Consider the following 19,797-nt stretch of genomic DNA (forward strand, 5'->3'; position numbering starts at 1 on the left):
AGTTCTTTGTTATTGAGTCATGAACCCTAGAGTTCTATATAGAGCTCCACTGAAGGGTTCTTTGATATTGAGTCATGAACCCTAGAGTTCTATATAGAGCTCCACTGAAGGTTTCTTTGATATTGAGTCATGAACCCTAGAGTTCTATATAGAGCTCCACTGAAGGGTTCTTTAATATTGAGTCATGAACCCTAGAGTTCTATATAGAGCTCCACTGAGAGGTTCTTTAATATTGAGTCATGAACCCTAGAGTTCTATATAGAGCCCCACTGAAGGGTTCTTTAATATTGAGTCATGAACCCTAGAGTTCTATATAGAGCTCCACTGAAGGGTTCTTTTATATTGAGTCACGAACCCTAGAGTTCTATATAGAGCCCCACTGAAGGGTTCTTTGATATTGAGTCACGAACCCTAGAGTTCTATATAGAGCCCCACTGAAGGGTTCTTTGATATTGAGTCACGAACCCTAGAGTTCTATATAGAGCCCCACTGAAGGGTTCTTTGATATTGAGTCATGAACCCTAGAGTTCTATATAGAGCCCCACTGAAGGGTTCTTTGATATTGAGTCATGAACCCTAGAGTTCTATATAGAGCCCCACTGAAGGGTTCTTTGATATTGAGTCATGAACCCTAGAGTTCTATATAGAGCTCCACTGAAGGGTTCTTTAATATTGAGTCACGAACCCTAGAGTTATATGTAGAGCCCCACTGAAGGGTTCTTTAATATTGAGTCATGAACCCTAGAGTTCTATATAGAGCTCCACTGAAGGGTTCTTTGATATTGAGTCACGAACCCTAGAGTTCTATATAGAACCCCACTGAAGGGTTCTTTAATATTGAGTCATGAACCCTAGAGTTCTATATAGAGCTCCACTGAACCTTTTTTCACCAAGGCTGTATAAAAGAAAACATTTAATTGCATTTTACTGTACTTTCACATGAATGTTCTATGAGACAACTTCAAGTTTGTAATGTTCACCTTCAGGACATTTGGCACAACCTGTTCATTGGAGCTGCTGGAGCTGAGCGGGTTCGTCTCACTATCAGGGCTGGATGACTTCTCTGTCCCGATGCCTGAACTCTCAGTCTACAAAACCAGCACAGAAACAGAGTGTTTTCCTCAGTGTGTGCTCATTAACGGGACGTTTACAAACAGAACCAGTTGAAAAAACAGCAAAAACCAGCCTAAGCTCGGGGGCTGACCTTCCAGCCTGGACATGGCTGGTTTAGCAGGCTGGTTTTAGAATGGTTCTGCCCAGAGGAACACCAGATTAGGCAGCCTTGGAGACCAGCCAACCAGCTTAACCTGACTCACTGAAAATTTGCAAACAGCATTGTATAAATTGTATGGTTGGAACAACAGCTCTCGACCTGTGGTTAGAAGCATAGCTTCTTGTTTGCATGTCATGTGGACTTAATAAATCCTTATCTTGAGCAAGCTGAGGTTCAGTACAATATATTTTTTATTTCAAATGCATACAAATATAATTTGTGTCCTTTAGTTTGTCAAGAGTTTTAAAGTAGAGTTTTTGAAGATTGCGCATGTGCGGACGTGCTCTAGTACGTAAAAACGAGCCTATATGATTGATTATAAACATCTAGCATAAATTCGATTTTAAACTAATTAAATAAAAGTTAATATTCGACCACCTGCGTGACATAATTAAAGGATTAGTTCACTTTAAAATGAGAATCTCCTGATAGTTTACTCACCCCATCTCATCCCAGATGTTCATGTCTTTTTTTCTTCAGTGGAAAAGAAATGAAGTTTTTTGAGGAAAACATTCCAGGATTTGTCTCCTCATAATGGACTTCAATGGGAACCAGCGGCTGAAGGTCCAAATCAGTGCAGTTTCAGAGGAAGAGCTTCAGAGACTCTGATGATCCCAGAGGAATAGAGTCTGATCCAGACTAACCATCACACATTATCAACACAAATACACATTTTTACACTTTTAACCTAAATTGCTCATCTTGCGCTGCTTTGTGACGAGTCACGGATTGCGTAATCCTGTGGGAAAGTCACATGACGTAGGCGTAAGTCCCGCCCCTGTGCTCACAAAGCATGAAGACAAACACAAACATCCTTTAGAAAAAAAACTCCATCTCCAACTTCAAATTCATCCGACATCGTTTTTAACCTTTTTTTGCTTAAGGATGTTTGTATTAGTTTCCACTCGAGCGCTTTGTGAGCACGGGGGCGGGACTTACGCCTACGTCATGTGACCTTTCCCACAGGATTACGCAATCCGTGACTCGTCACAAAGCAGCGCAAGATGAGCAATTTAGGTTAAAAGTGTATAAATGTGTATTTGTGTTGATAATGTGTGATGGTTAGTCTGGATCAGACTCTATTCCTCTGGGATCATCAGAGTCTCTGAAGCTCTTCCTCTGAAACTGCACTGGTTTGGACCTTCAGCCGTTGGTTCCCATTGAAGTCCATTATGAGGAGACAAATCCTGGAATGTTTTCCTCAAAAACGTCATTTCTTTTCCACTGAAGAAAGAAAGACATGAACATCTGGGATGAGATGGAAATTATTATGAGAAGGAAACTTTCAGGAGATTTTCATTTTAAAGTGAACTAATCCTTTAACCAACGTTGTTGAACGACAAACTTGCGACAATACGTTTCCAGGAAACAGCCGTAACTAGCTCGTTTCAGAAGGAGGGGCTTCACTGAGACAGGAACTAAAAGGGCTGCGTTTCCCAAAAGCATCGTGAGCTTAAGTTGATCGTAGAACAATTGCCACTTATGGTCTCTACACTGCAAAAAATGCTTTTCTTACTTAGTATTTTTGTCTTGTTTCTAGTCTAAATATATTAAAAATTCTTACATTAAGAAACATTTACTAGACAAGTACAAATTGTCTTATTTTGGGAAAACTTATTTTTGTTTTATGATTATTTTTCTCACCCCATTGGCAGATTATTTATCTTATTTTAAGCCAAAACTCTCTTCATTTTGAGTTATTTTTCCCAAAACAAGACAATAACTTTTGCTTGTCTAGTAAATACTTCCTGTTTTAAGAATATCTCACTTCAAAATTCACTGTTTATAATCCTTTTTGACCCCTGCAGAGCACCGTACGGTTGCTCTTTGCTGTTATTTGGATGTATTTCTAGAATTGCATTTCTCTAAAAAGTTGGCAAGTATTTACAAGAGCAATATATTTTATCACCGCTCAAACTAATTAAAATAAAAGCACGTAAACATTTGAATTGGTCCGTTATTAGCAGCATTTATTATCATACCAAGCATATGACATTTTATTTACAGCATACAATCATGTTACGGACCGCGTTCCCGATCACAAAACTCTCCACCGTGGCGTGAATAAACCACAATCCGAATGCAGGAGCTTTAGGTTTGATCACTGAGGTGGCCTGAACAAGTGCACATTTATTTTGACGGATTTGTGTGAAACAGGCGAAGAGCGCATGACATACGTCACGACCAAACGTCAGCGATTGGTTACGGCAGATCCAGAGTAGCTCTGGCCAGATCCAATAGTTTTAAACTTTAACAGAGAGCCCGCCTACGCCGAATTAAACGCTTCTCAATGGAGAGTGGCCAGACTCTATGAACAAATGAAATGTACGAGAGTCTGGAAAGACCAGGCTAGACTTTATATGCATCTATGAGGAATCAGCTCCTCATTGACCTACATGAGTGTCTGTGTGATGCGAGGCGTCCGTGATTTGCTCGGCTGGAAGAATCTCCTCGCTCGTCTCTTTGGTGTTTTGGGCTGAAGGTTCGGCCGGTGATTCCTCTGGATCCGGCTTCTTTTGGAGAAAAGGAGAATCAACATTAGCATGAGATCTGAGCGGTGTTGTGTTTACAGAGCGTTTGTCATGTTTTAATCACAAGCACATATTCACGACTGTTAAATAAATCTTACACTGCAGAAATGCTCTTCTTACTCAGTTATTTTGTCTCGTTTCCAGTCTAAATGTCTAAAAATTCTTAAATCAAGATGCATTTACTAGATCAGTAAAACGACATGAGATATTTCCTTGTTGTCTTAAAAATAAAATCAAAATGAAGTGAGTTTTTGTTTAAAACAGAAAATTATCTACAAATGGGGAGAAAAATATTTTTTCTGATTGAAATCTTGTTTCCAAGATGATTTCTCTCCCCCCATTGGCAGATCATTTTGCTTGTTTTAGGCAAAAACCTCACTTCATTTAGATATTTTTTCCCCAGAAAACAAGAAAAAATATCTGGTAATTTTACTTATAAATGCATTTCGATTTAAGAATATTTAGATATTTGGACTGGAAACAAGTCAAAATACTGAATAAGAAGAGCATTTTTGCAGTGTCCTGATGAACGTCTCCACATGAAAGAGCATCATGAGCTCACAAAAAGCCCAAAAATACAGCCGAGAAATCACCCCTTGGCAATTTCACTAAATTATTCTCAACCCAGCAAAAGAAAAAAAAACACTCTAAAGAAAAATCAGCAGAACTTCCTCCCCGAGCATCATTTATACATGAGCGCAGCCTCATAAACACAAGCCGTGGCTTTAAGAGACTAACACAACATTAGCACTGTAACTGCTAACAAGAGCGCAAAATAACTACAGCAACAGAGAAACGCCACCGTTTGTCTTCATTCTCAACACTACGCTGGTAAAAAACTAAAAAATGATGTGTTATTGTAACGTTTGATCCGCTGGATTTCTTGAGGTTGATGAACCACAGTTTATTGATATTTAACATAAAGCCAAACATAAACAAAAGACTTGGCAAAACAACATAAAACTTGACTTAAACTAGACTAGCCCAAACACTCACCAACAGCGGGTTACACATACAATAACTGTCAAAGACTATAGCAAACATGAGGGCTTAAATACACAAGGCCTAATCACCTGTGAACAATGAGTAACTCATAAACCAATGACAACAAGACACAGGAACACGAGGCAGGAACACATGAGGGCATGGAATCACATGACAATAGACCACATGACAATAGACCACATGACAATAGACCACATGACAATAGACCACATGACAATAGACCACATGACAATAGACCACATGACAATAGACCACATGACAATAGACCACATGACAAAACCAGGAAGTGAACATGAAAACCTAAAAACATGAAACATGAAACCAACACCAAAACACCCTGTGACAGTTGTCACCTTTTTATCTTTGGTTAAATTAACTATGATGTTCACCGTCTTGGGCGTAACGCATTACAAGTAATGTGAGTAACGTAATCCGATTATTTTTCGAGTAACTAGTAAAGTAACTCATTACTTTTAAATTACTAACCTTTAAATATTACATTTCTTGTCCCTTGTATTGACTGACAGCTCTCCTGTTCTCCTCATAATGAGAGAATCGTGAGTAAGTGTGAAATTTACTCATCTCACTCGCACAAACACAGCTTCAGTGTTCCTCAATATGAAGGACAACTGCTTTAAATATGTTAATTAACACAAATAGGCCTATACTTTATGTATTTAAACTCACTTTATTAACCAACCTCTTTGCTGCGGACCTTTGATGAGTGAATTCAAGCATTTGAAAAAAAAACGTTAGTTAAACATCAGTTGTGTTTTCATCGCAAAAGTAAAAGTGATAAAGGCCCAAAAATGAAATGCCTGTCATTAACTCCTCTCCCTAATGTCGCTCCACACCCGTAAGACCTCCGCTCATCTTCACACACAGTTTAAGATATTTTATATTTAGTCTGAGAGCGTATGCAAGTGTATGCACACTATACTGTCCATGTCCAGAAAGGGAATAAAAACATCATCACAGTAGTCCATATGAGACATCAGTGGGTTAATTAGAGTCTCTTGAAGCATCCAAAATACATTTGGGTCCAAAAATAACAAAAACTACGACTTTATTCAGCATTGGCTTCTCTTCCGCGTTTGTGTTCAATCCTCAAATAAAGATTCAAACGGTTATGAATCAGCGAATCGATTCATGATTCGGATCGCGTGCCAAACTGCTGAAATCACGAGACATTGGCGATCCGAATCATGAATCAATTCTCTGATTCATAACAGTTTGAATCTTTGACTATAGCAACTCTTTTTTTAAACGCTGACGGGGAAAGAGTTAATGGAGTAACGCAAACGTAATGTAACATCACGTTCCATAAAAAGTCACTAAGTAACGCAACACAAAAACAGTAATTAAAGGGGCGGTGAAATGCTGTTTCCTGCATACTGAGCTTTCCACTGTTAAAGACTTGGATTCCCATCCTAAACATAGACAAAGTTTCAAAAACTAATGTTGGACGTTTGATGGAGTATTTCTGTGTTAAAAATACTCCTTCCGGTTTCTCACAAGTTTCGGCGAGTTTTTTTCGAGTATGGGTCGTGTAGATCATTGTGATAAATGATCTGTTCACAAGTAAAGTGCAATTTGTTTATTATAGTATGCTGTACTTTAGAAGTGTCGGGCACTTTAAGAACGACCTCCCTCCTTGGTGCGCATGCACTAAATATGCACGCGAGTCATGTGTACATGTGTGTTTGGTGGCTGACCCGAACTCTGTTAATAAAGTAGCATCGCGTTCACATGTGGTGGTTGCAGCGTTATTTAATAGGACATCCAACATGGTGTCAGAAGATGGAGCGGACTTTTCGCCCGTGAGTTAACCAGTTTTGTAGAAAACAGAGACGGAACTGTTTGTGAAAGTTTTCTCAAGACCGCGTAGTGTGTAACAATGGCGGACGGTTTTCGAAGACCAGACCCGCTCACTTTTGATGGGAATATCGCCGAGAATTGGCGAATCTTCGAACAAGAGTATGACATTTTCATCGCCGCCGCGCACCATGATAAGCCAGACAAGACAAGGGCGTACATCCTCCTCAATCTCGCAGGGTCGGAAGCCATTGAACGTGAGCGTTCATTTGTCTATGCAGCTGAGGTGCGCGCACCGGGCGAGAACGGCGCGATCTTAACTCCAGCTGAATCCAAGGAAGATCCGGAGTGCCTGAAGAGGAAATTTCGGGAAATATGCAACCCACAGCAAAATAAAACAATGGAGAGACACAAGTTTCATTCTAGAAACCAAAAACAAGGTGAAACAATCGAAGCATTCATCAGTGATCTCAGAATTAAAGCTAAAAGTTGTCATTTTGGAGAATTGACAGATGAGCTAATCTGTGATAGGATAGTATGTGGCATCAACAATGAGGGCCTAAGAAAAGTACTGTTAAGAGACAGTGATTTAACTCTAACCAAAGGCATTTCAATTTGTCGCATACATGAAATAACAGAGGAAAATAACAAAACGTTGGCTATACCACAGACTGCAGCTAATGTGGATGCAATACAGCCATTTTCCAGTAGGAGGCGCCAACACACAAGATATCAAAGAACAGAACAAAATGATTCACCAACCATAACCAACTGTAGAAATTGTGGAAATAATCATGCCGCAAAGAAAGAGAAATGCCCAGCATTCGGACAACAGTGTCATAACTGCAAGAAAATGAATCATTACAAGAAATGTTGCAAAGCGCGCAGTCAATTCAGTCAGAAGAAATTCAACTACAGGAAAGCGGTACACGAACTTGAAGTAGACAAAACCCCTGACCATGATGACACATTTTACGTCGATGGCATTGAATTTGATAAGTGCGTTAACGCTGTTAACTCTCACATGACAGAGTTGGAAGAGGGATTTGTCACTTTACACATAAACAAAGCTCCAATTGAGGTGAAAGTTGACACCGGAGCAAAATGCAACGTAATGTCACAAAAGACTTTAGAACAAATTAACTACAATGAATGGCCAGTGAAGCAATCAAAGACACCCAACCTTGTAGCATATGGTGGAAGTAAAATCGAAACGAAAGGTTTGGTCTCATTGCAGTGTGGCCTAAATGGGCAAAATCATTCGCTTTCATTCTTCTTGGTGGATCAAGATGTCCAAACGCTGTTAGGATTCCGTGCATGCCTCGACATGGGAATTGTTACAATCAGCCCGGACGTGCATCATGTCAGTATGGAGGGCAGCACTGAAGACGTTCTTAACGTGTACAAAGACTTGTTTACAGACAAGCTCGGAGAACTTCCAATCACGTACTCCATGACAGTAGACCCCAGTGTACAGCCAGTGGTTCGCCCTGCACACCGTATTCCTCTGGCAATGCAAAGCCGCGTCAAAACAGAACTGGACCGCATGCAGAGCCTTGGCGTCATTGCGACAGTTTCAGAGCCGACGGATTGGGTCTCGTCCATGGTGGTGACACACAAAAAAGACAGACAAGAAATCAGGCTGTGTATCAACCCAAAAGATCTTAACACTGCATTAAAAAGACCTCATCACCCTATGCGCAGCGTAGAGGAAGTAGCGTCCCAGATGTCAGGAGCAACCGTATTTTCAGTGCTGGACGCAAAGAACTCTTTCTGGCAGATTCGCCTTGACCACAAGTCCTCCATGATGACCACATTCAGCACTCCATTTGGGCGCTATAGATTTCTTCGTATGCCCTTCGGCATAAACTCTGCAAGTGAAGTTTTCCAGCGCTCAATGGAGCAGTTGTTTTCAGGGTACCCCTGTACAATCATTGTCGATGACATCATCATCGGAGGTCGTAATGCTGCGGAACATGATGCTAATCTGAAAAGGGTGTTGAACAGAGCACGTGAGATCAAGCTCAAGCTAAATCCTGCCAAATGCAAATTTCGCATGGACCAAGTCAGCTATGTGGGCCACATCTTTACAAGTAAGGGCCTAAAAGCCGATCCTTCCAAAACAAAGGCAATTTCTGAGATGCCACCCCCCAAGGATGTCCCTGAATTACAGCGTTTCCTGGGAATGGCAAATTATCTCGGGAAATTTATCCCAAACTTCAGCGACATTGCTGCGCCCCTCAGAAAGCTGACACATAAGGAGACAGTATGGTGTTGGTACCAGCAGCACCAACAAGCATTTGATACCCTCAAGTCGTGTCTGTCCACGCCACCTGTCTTATCATATTATGATGTAAAGAAGCCAGTTACGCTAACCTGCGATGCCTCATGTTTCGGGCTTGGTGCTGCATGCATGCAGGGAGGAAAACCAATTGCGTATGCGTCTCGCACACTCACAGACACGGAGACACGGTATGCTCAGATCGAAAAGGAGCTGCTGGCCGTCGTGTTTGCTTGTACTAAGTTCAGAGACTATGTGTATGGGAAACCTACACTCGTTGAGACGGACCACCAGCCCTTGGTGAGCATTCTGAAGAAACCAATCCACACAGCTCCTGCTCGACTACAGAGAATGATGCTCAGGTTACAGTGCTACGACATCACTCTGGTGTACAAGAAGGGTAAGCTCATGTATCTTGCAGACACCCTATCTCGAGCTCCAAACACAGAAGTCTCTCCAGACACTGAAAATGACTCATTTGAGGTCATGTCCGTCAATTACATTTCCACAGCTCGCCTTGAGGAACTGAGGAAGCATACGGTGGAGGATGAGGTGTTGCAGGCTCTCAGCACAGTAATTCAAAGAGGCTGGCCAGTCAAAGAACATAGCGTGTGGCCCGCAGTACGTCCATACTTTCCCTACAGAGATGAGCTGGCTGTGGAAAATGGAATAGTAGTGAAAGGCCACAAAACAGTCATTCCTCGCTCATTGCAGAGAGAATATATCGGCATAGTCCACAGAGGCCACCCAGGGCTGGACGCTACCAAGCACAGAGCAAGAGGTATCGTTTTCTGGCCAACGATGACGGCTGATATCACAGCAGAACTCCTCTCATGCTCAGTCTGCAACAGCACAAAGCCACATCAACAGAAAGAACCGCTAAAACCACACCCAGTTCCAGACCTGCCTTGGTCTACAGTAGCAACAGATATGTTTGAGTGGCATGGCCAAAATTATCTAGTCCTTGTGGACTCATACTCAGGTTGGTATGAGATTGACCTTCTCCGCGACATAACATGCGCAGCTGTAATCATGAAACTAAAGAGACATTTTGCTGTGCATGGCTCACCTCACACACTCATTTCTGATAACGCTAGACAGTACACAAGTCAGCGATTCAAAGACTTCGCCAAACAGTGGGACTTCATCCATGTCACCAGTAGTCCGGAGTTCCCACAGTCGAATGGACTGGCGGAAAGGGCAGTTCGCAGCGCAAAACAGCTGATGGAGAAATCGCACAGAGATGGCACGGATGTGTTTCTTAACCTCCTAAACCTGAGAAACATTTCCAGAGACCTGACTCTGGGCTCCCCTGCGCAACGCCTGTTGTCACGACAGACACGGTCAGCCATTCCTGTTAACTCTAGACTGTTGGAGCCAGCCCCAAAACTTGCCCACCAAGTCACTGCACGGCTTTGTAATAAGAGGATGACCCAAAAGCGATACTATGACACATCAAGTCGCCCACTGCAGCCATTGGTAGAGGGACAAGTTGTCAGAATGCAAACCCCCAAAGGATACGAGCACCTCGGCACAGTAAAAGAAGTGAACAAGGAACCTCGCTCATACACCATCCAATGCAATGGGAGAACATACAGGAGGAACCGACGCCACATCCTTCCTGTTGCAGAGCCCCCTCCATCACGGCTCACCCCCCAGGACATTGACTCTCAAAGCACCACTGCAAATACAGAGGACTATGCTCCCCATACACCACACTCACCACAGACACACATTCCTCAACCAGAATCCACACTCACTGACCTTCCAAAGCACACAGTACAGTCTCCCACTAAGGTCAGTAATGCACCTTACAAAACACGTTCAGGCCGTGTTTGCAAGCCCAATCCAAGGTACGAACAGTGAGCTACGGCAATGGGTGATCTAGTGACACTTTGGTTCATATTCTGAATGCCTGCTAAATGTGTTTATTATGGTTATTTCCATATTGATAATATTATTCTTTGTTGATGTGTTTTCTTCATGCACACAGAGATTATCTTGAGATTGGTATCTGTTATTGTTCAGTTATCTACTGTAATGTATACATGCTGATAATGCAAGCCATTCTTATTCTAGGTTGTTTATCTAGTTAATTTCATACCCCAGTCTTGATCAATAAGTATGTTTATTTTCTTGATAGGAAGTTTCAGCTAAAGGAAGGGGATGTAGATCATTGTGATAAATGATCTGTTCACAAGTAAAGTGCAATTTGTTTATTATAGTATGCTGTACTTTAGAAGTGTCGGGCACTTTAAGAACGACCTCCCTCCTTGGTGCGCATGCACTAAATATGCACGCGAGTCATGTGTACATGTGTGTTTGGTGGCTGACCCGAACTCTGTTAATAAAGTAGCATCGCGTTCACATGTGGTGGTTGCAGCGTTATTTAATAGGACATCCAACAGGTCGGCTTGACGTTAATAGAGCGGAAGGTCCTTGTATGGGCCGTACGGGCTCTTCTCCCGGTAGGGTGCGCGCGTGACTAGAGCGAGAGAGGAAACGCACGCCCATACACACTCAGCTGCAGATCCAGTCGTCCGTGAACACTTCTGTCGCGCCGCGCTCCACTTTATTCCTCTGGGTGACGTCGAGCGACTTCAACGCTTCAGCACAGCATTCTGGGAAGGCAGCGCTGCATTTGAACCGATTTGAACGCAGAAATGACGGGAAGCTTCACAACATCGCTTCAGTCGCGTCGCAAAGTGGATCTCCACGGTCACTGCTGTCAGGACTTCACCAAATCATACCAAAGAAGTGTGTTTCTGACGGAGCGGATATCGTCGCGTGAGTAAACATCAGTAAACGACACGATCGCGTGCTTCGTCATTCAAATGCGCTAACGGACTCCATTGCTGTTCTCTGTATAACGTTACACTAGTCTGACGTGCAAAACCGTTCTGCTTGCTACTGCTAAGGTTTAGTCGCATACAATAGTCCATAAACCGAATCATGTCCTCATAAACTGAGAGTAAACACACACAAATGTTGACAAATAAATCGAGGGCATGATTTGAGCATGCTAAGTGGTTGTAAAAAAAATCCTCCCACTTGTGCTCTTCAGTCAAACATGACCACCATAAGAAGTTAATGGGAAATCTACAAAACCACAAAAATTCACAGGAAAAAAAACACTAAATCATCATCTAAAAAAATATAATAATAATTCAAAAGAGAACTAGAGAACTGACAAGAAGCTCCATAGAGACCGCTAGAGATTACACTCATCGCTGCATCATTTCTTAAATATTTCTAAAAGAGGGCACAAATCTGCTTTCAAATGTTTTTATTTTGAAGGTCTAGTCTCTATTTAACCTGAAATACTGCAATAATAAAAAATAATAAAATAAATAAAATTACATTTTATATATAATTTTCAATGGCAAAAATAGACCATAAGTATTGCATAAATATAAAAAAATACCATCAAATCATTTAAAAATACACAATTAAAAAATTATATTATAGAGGAAAAATAAAGTGCATTGGTTTTACTGGGATGGAGGAAGTTTAATTTTTAGATGTCCGGTCACTAATGACCGGGAAGATGACCAACCCCTAAACGAGGAGCACCAGCGGGTTAAACTCTGATTCATCATTTCAAACTGTACAAACTGACTGGGAAAAGCTAGGAAAGTGTGTTTGTGCTTTGATTTATCTAACGCATGAACTGATCTGAATAATGACTATTGTCCTCTCTAGAGCTGCTCTAGAATATGAATGTCTCTAATATCTGATGAACGTTCCCATCAATGATACGGTGAAGCTGCTTTCAAACCATCTGTCCTGTATAAGCGTCACTTGACTTGGCAGATATTACAGGGTCACTGCACCTCAACAGGTCTCGTTCAATCTAAAATCAATCTGGATTCGGCTGCATAAATGATCATTTCCTCTTTGAAGCCAAAGTGATTTAATTCTTGTGCTGCATTCTCTGGATCATGAGTGTCTCCATCGCTCTGAATCTCTCAGAATAATCACATCTGCATGAGCCTCTGTATCTCCGTCATAAAGCAATCTCTTTAAAGGACAGCGCGTGATGAAGTGCCTCAGGCGGCTCACGGATGGATGTTGATGTAGCCGTGCGGCGACGCCATGGAAACGAGCATCCGTCTCGAGCGGATCGCTGTCGGCTCAGGCATCATGGTGCACGGATGGGCTTTTATTCTGCACTGCTTTAGGTTTATTAACATCTAACATCACTCTTAGCTCTCAGAAGGGTCTTTATGGAAACAACGCTTCATATACAGAACCTTATAGGGGTTCCAACACTTTAAGGATTTAGTTTTTGTGATCAAAATTGCGAAAAATAATAATAATTTGATACATTTGTATAGTGTTATATAGAGGTTTGTATAGCATTATATAGAGGTTAGGAAGTAAAAATTGTAAGAAATAAAGTCAGAAAAATAATGTAAAAATTGTGAGAAATAAAAAAAAAATTGCCAAAAAATAAAGTGAGAAAATAAAGTAAAAATTGTGAAAAATAAAGTCTGAAATATTATGTAACAATTGTGAGAAATAAAGTAAAAATTGTGAAAAATAAAGTCTGAAATGTAATGTAACAATTGTGAGAAATAAAGTAAAAATTGTGAAAAATTAAAAGTGAGAAAATGAAGTAAAAATTGTGAAAAATAAAGTCTGAAAAATAATGTAAAAATTGTGAGAAATAAAGTACAAATTGCAGAAATAAAGTTACAATTGCGAGAAATAAAGTCAGAAAAATAACGCAAAAATTGCGAGAAATAAATTTAAATGTTGCAAAAATAAAGCCAGAAAAATAAAGTAAACATTTTGAGAAATAAAGTTAAAATTGCATGAAATAAAGTTACAATTGTGAGAAATAATGTTAAAATTGCGAGAAATAAAGTCAGAAAAATAACGTAAACATTTTAAGAAATAAAGTTAAAATTGCATGAAATAAAGTCAGAAAAAGAATGCAAAAATTGTGAGAAATAAAGTCAGAAAAAAAGCAAAAATTGCCAGAAATAAAGTCAGAAAAAGAATGCAAAAATTGCAAGAAATAAATTTAAAATTGCAAAAATAAAGCCAGAAAAATAAAGAAAACATTTTGAGAAATAAAGATACACTTGTGAAAAATCAGGTCAAAGAAATAAAGTAGTTTTAATTTATTTTAATTCATTATTTTTATTAATCAAGCAGCTTGTAAACAAACTTTTTTACTAGAAAAAAATGAAATAAGTTGTTAAACAGTAAAGTATTATGCAATCATTTAAGATATTAGTATATACAAGAATATATGAGTTTTACACAAAACAGGATCACACACACCCGCCTGTGACGGTGTAGATACGGTTGCTAAGGTGGTTGTTAGGGTGTTGCTATGCAGGTTCAAATGAGTGAAAGTATGCTCGACTTGACTAAAAATGGAGGAGAATATACTAGTTCAGTCTTTCTGCTGCCGATTCTTAGTAATTATTTCAGCGCATGATATTCCTAGTAAAACTAATAATCATCAATCTGCCAAACAGACATGGGTTCAGGAGTTATGTAACAGCGGAGAGGGAGAAGTGTGTGTAATCCACTTATATTTGAGTTGAGATATGATCTCACTCATGCAAATGCGCTTAAAGGAGAGTCGTTTCAGATGATGAAAGATAAATATTAATGCACTAATTAATCATTTTGTGTCTATAAGTGCTAGATCTGCTGCTCGCGCACAGAGGAGTGTTTGGTGTGTAACCCGTCTAACACAATACGTCATGCCGAGTGGCCCTTCATCCCTCCATCATCATCCCTCCATCATCATCATCCCTCCATCCCTCGGCCGCTCGTGCACATGCATGCTGGATCATCGGTCAGTGACTCGCTCAAGGGCAGCTCGGGTCCGAAAGCGCGCTCACTCACACTCACACACACACACACACACACACACACACACACACACACACACACACACACACACACACACACAAGTAGGACACATGAATCACGCGCGAAGGCAAACTTCCCCGCGATCCGCAGTCGCAGTCGCGCGCAGAGCGTGTTTTGGTATGCCAGTCGAGTTCCGCCGCATCAGCGCAGCGCGGCGCGGCGCGTCAGAGTTTAGATCGCGCGGGCATCTTATTCACATGTGTGAAGCCTGTAATGCGCACAAACGCGATCCGCAGCATCGGTGCATGGAAAGATCCACCCAGCCTCTGGCATGACACACACACACACACACACACACGCCTGGATGCTGCGGAACACACTCACCTCCTTCACCTCCGCAGGCATGCTGGCGGCGCGAGCGACGTGTCTGGCGTTCCTCCGGAGTAAATACAGCTCTCTCTCTCTCTCTCTCTCTCTCTCTCTCTCTCTCTCTCTCTCTCTCTCTCTCTCTCTCTCTCTCTCTCTCTCTCTCTCTCTCTCTCTCTCTCTCTCTCTCTCTCTCTCTCTCTCTCTCTCTCTCTCTCTCTCTCTCTGCTTCACACACGAGCAGGCATCCTCCTTCCTCCTGCCTCACGCGTCCACATGCACTCGATCATGATCACACACACACACACACACACCCGCGCGCGCAGTAAAGAGCTGCTGAATCAACAGCACGATTCACACACACTTCACAGCCCAGCGAGGAGCGCGAGATGCAGCTGTGTGTGTGTGTGTGTGTGTGTCATTCATTACATCATTAACGCTCATTTAACAACAGATGCAGTGAATGAGGATGCTACTGATGATGTCACACACACACACACACACACACACACACACACACACACACACACACACACACACACACACACACACACACACACACACACACACAAACTCAGTCCTGCACAAACACACACATGCACACACACAAACTCAGCCCTACACACACACACACACACACACACAAACAAACTCAGTCCTGCACAAACACCCCCACACACACAAACTCAGCCCTACACACACTCACACAACACACACACACACACACACACACACACACACACACACACACACACACACACACACACACACACACACACACACACACACACACACTTTAAAAACATAAATAATTCAGTGGAATAAAGTAAAAATTGCAATAAATAATTTAAGTGAAATAAATAAAGTATAATATAATAAAGTGTGTGAAATATAGTAAACATTGCAGGAAATAAATAAAAAAAAATAAAGTAAAAATTGCAGCAATCAAAAGATTCACAGAAATAAAATGAGAGCGATAAAGTAAACATTGTAGGAAATAAAGTCAACATCAGAGAAATAAAGAGAGTTGCTCTGCTAAGCTTATTTCTTGAGTTAGAGAGAAATAAACTGTGAGATTAAAGCTAGCGATGATCTTTTAGCTCACAGATCCTGGAGTCGTAACGGATCGGCTTCACTCCCTCAGGCTTCCCTGCACTGGAGACACTTTATGATCAATAATGCATACGGAACAACTCTTTCTGAATCGTGATTAATAATGAATGTAAGACAACTTCCCCTGGAGAGCAGTGATCCGGCCGGATGATTTACTCCACAGATTTCATCAGGAGAGTGGGGAAATCCAGCCGAATGTCCCCGCATTTCAACCTTAAACCAGCAGACCGAGAGAGAGCTTCATCATCATCTTCATCATCTTCATCACAGCCAATGAGGAGCCAGCATTACAGTTTTCCCATTGCTAACACACTAAAATGACACGCACAGCACAATTACTTAACCTGACACACTGGGAGCAAAACCTCTACTCAAGTCTCCTAAAGTCTAAACACATTTTGGAATTCAAAACGGCACTTTTTAGAGAAATAAATTCAGAAATAAAGTAAGAATTAAGAAAAATAAAGTAAAAATTGCAATAAATAAATTGCGTGAAATAAATAAAGTATAATATAATAAAGTGTGTGAAATAAAGTAAAAATTGTGAGAAATAAAATGAGAGAAACAAAGCAAAAATCTCAGGAAATAAAGTCAGAACTCTGAGAAATAAATTCAGAGAAATAAGGTAAAAATTGCATAATTTTTTTTTACAGAAATAAAGTGCGTGAAATAAAACCAAATTTGCAAGAGATAAAATGAGAGAGATGAAGTAAACATTTTAAGAAATAAAGTCAAAATCAGAGAAATAAAGAGAATTGCACTGCAGGACAATTCTAACTCTATTTCTTGAACTGGAGAGAAATAAAATCAGAGAAATAAAAAAAATTGCGTGAAATAAATGGAGAAATAAAGTAAAAATTGAGAAAAATAAAGTAAAATTGCAATAAATACATTGAGTGAAATAAATAAAATATAATATAATGATATAATATAATATTATATATATATGGGCTGTAACGATTTACTCGATTTCTTGATGCATCGATTACAAATCTTGATGATGCTTATACAGTCCCTGACAAAAGTCTTGTCGCTTATCTATTTTCTAGAAATACCTGATATTAACCTGACTTTTAATTAATTAATTGGTGTTAGAAATAGTTCATATGAAAAGCTAAAACCCTCCTAAATGATGTTTAATGCACTGAAATAAATAATTTTCATAGAAAAAATATTTATCATTTAATCAAGACGGAAAGGTCAAATTTTGGCAAGACAAAAGTTTTGTCGCCTATACAGAAATGCAACAAATTTACTGCAAATACAAAAATATGTCAGCAAATTAAGTTGTGGTGCTGTGAGATCCAAATGTAATATCTTGTATGACTTCCATGAGCTTGAAGGACTGCATCCATGCGGTTTGGCAAGGATTCATACAATTTATTGATGAAGTCATCAGGAATAGCTAAGAAAGCAGTCTTGCATGCCTCCCAGAGTTCATCAATATTCTTTGGTTTCGTCTTCCATGCGTCCTCTTTCATCCTACCCCACATATGCTCAATGATGTTCATGTCTGGTGACTGGGCTGGCCAATCCTGGAGCATCTTGATCTTCTTCGCCTTGAGGAACTTTGATGTGGAGATGGAAGTATGCGATGGAGCACCGTCCTGCTGCAGAATTTGGCCTCTTTTATGGTTGGGAATATAAGAGGTAGCTAAGATTTCTTGGTATTTTAGACTATTGATGTTGCCTTCCACCCTGCAGATCTCTCGCACACCCCCATACTGGATGAAACCCCAGACCATGATTTTTCCGCCACCAAACTTCACTGTTTTCTGGGTGAATCTCGGATCCATTCTGGCTCCAGTAGGTCTCCTGCAATATTTGCGGCGACTGTGGTGTAATTCAACAGAAGATTCATCTGAAAATCCACCTTCTGCCACTTTTCCAGCGTCCATCCTTTTAGCAGGCTGTGGGCCTTGGCAAATGCCACACGGTTTTTCAATTGTCTTTTGTTTAGTGCTGGCTTCTGGGCACTGATTCGACCATGGAGGCCATTTCGAGACAGAATCCGACAAACTGTTCTGGTTGACACAGGGACTTCAGGTGACCAGGTCTCGTGGAGCTCTGCTGCAGTGGAAAATGGGCTGGCCTTGGATTTTCGAGCCAACAAACGGTCCTCTCGAGCAGTTGTCTTGCGGGGTCTGCCTGACCTGGGCTTGTCAAAAACGTCTCCAGTCTCTTCAAATCTTTTTTTTATCCTCTGTACTTGACGCGGAGACACATTGAAGGTGTCTGCCACATCAGCAGTGGATCTGGTCTTCAGCCTCTTGATAATCAAAACTTTAGTCTCTGGGTGAATCTTAGGCATGTTTGCAGAGGTCTAGTTGCAGTTGATGTGAAGGTCTAGTGCACTGGGGTTCTTTTTATACACACTTGAGACCTAATTGATCCATTATTAGTCACAGGTGAAGCTCATATGACAAGGCGACAACACTTATGTCTTTGCAAAAATTGACTCAATGGGCTTTACCAAGCTGTGAATATTAGAATACTTTTTAAAGATTTAGTTTTTCACTGAAACATGATCACAAAAGCTGGTGGGATTAAAATGAGCCATTTCTTTAAAAAAATCTTGATTAGAAATATATTTCAGCGGCACTTTAGGTCAATTTGTTCACAAGCGACAAGACTTTTGTCAGGGACTGTATATATATTATTTTTTTATTTTTTTTACTTTTTTCAATTTACTGTTTTTTTGTGAGCATATTTTTGCTCAGTCCAATGTAAAAGTTGCACTGACTTGTTTGGTGAAAATGTAAATAATAAATCATAAATGTTTCAACAGCATGTGTGTGTGTCTGTAAATATTTTTGTGCATGTTAACAATCTGAAGAATTTTACTTTACTTTTTAAGAACTTGAACTACATAATATTATACATAATATTTGGCCTAGTATTATGGCAAAGCATTGTAAAGATGAGAGTGTGTTTCATTATGCCCAACAGTGTGTAGTTGGTTAGACAAAAATCTGATCATATGAATGAAGTGTGTGCCATTTCATGCAAAAGTTAGATTTTGACAATGCTATGTGTAGTTTTGGTTGCAGTGCTTCATTTAGCAAGATATATGAGGAGTTTTGCAGTTTGGTTGCGTGGTTTTGCGAATTGTGTTAAGTATTTTGATAAACCAGCCTAGTTTGCAAAATTGTGTGTTCAATCTTTTCCACATGTTCAAAACTCTACACACAATTCCCAAAACTGCACACACAAAATGTACTATTACATGTACAAACTTTTTTATAGTTTTATCTCTAAACACAGATTAGCTTATAGCGCTTGTCTATGGGGCATATAATAAGTCCAATTAAACCGCTAGTTAATACCACTAACAGCTCAAAATAGCCTCACACTAACACGGCAGCATCATGAGGGTCCCTACATGCAAACCCAAGCATTGAGAACTTTGTAAGAGGACAAACAGTTTGACTGTCACCATCCCACAGGTGGGACACTTGGCACTCTTTTTTTGATGGCCTTTTTTTCGTATCTTATATTTTAGTAATCATCATAAAGTACAGGTGTCATTTGAAAGCTTACGAACTCAAAATTCATCCTGTGAAAACCGTTTTAAAATC

The 19,797-nt window shown here is 40.4% G+C and overlaps 1 protein-coding gene across 3 annotated transcripts in view; it reads right to left on the reverse strand.

Moving 5' to 3' along the window:
- arvcfa (ARVCF delta catenin family member a) overlaps positions 1 to 15,456 on the reverse strand; it is a 48,119-nt gene extending 32,663 nt beyond the window's left edge. For 2 of the 3 annotated variants that reach the window (XM_067433975.1, XM_067433976.1), the window contains exons 1-3: positions 15,125 to 15,456; positions 3,670 to 3,786; positions 981 to 1,088 (exon numbers count right to left, since the gene is read on the reverse strand). In XM_067433975.1, the coding sequence (XP_067290076.1) occupies positions 981 to 1,088; positions 3,670 to 3,786; positions 15,125 to 15,145 (246 nt within the window). In that variant the 5' untranslated portion in view covers positions 15,146 to 15,456. The remainder of the gene's footprint in view (positions 1 to 980; positions 1,089 to 3,669; positions 3,787 to 15,124) is intronic. The other variant, XM_067433974.1, reaches the window with a different exon arrangement.
- Positions 15,457 to 19,797: the final 4,341 nt, after the last annotated feature.

Source organism: Pseudorasbora parva, chromosome 23, assembly GCF_024679245.1.
Source record: "Pseudorasbora parva isolate DD20220531a chromosome 23, ASM2467924v1, whole genome shotgun sequence".
NCBI classification, from domain to species: Eukaryota; Metazoa; Chordata; class Actinopteri; order Cypriniformes; family Gobionidae; genus Pseudorasbora; species Pseudorasbora parva.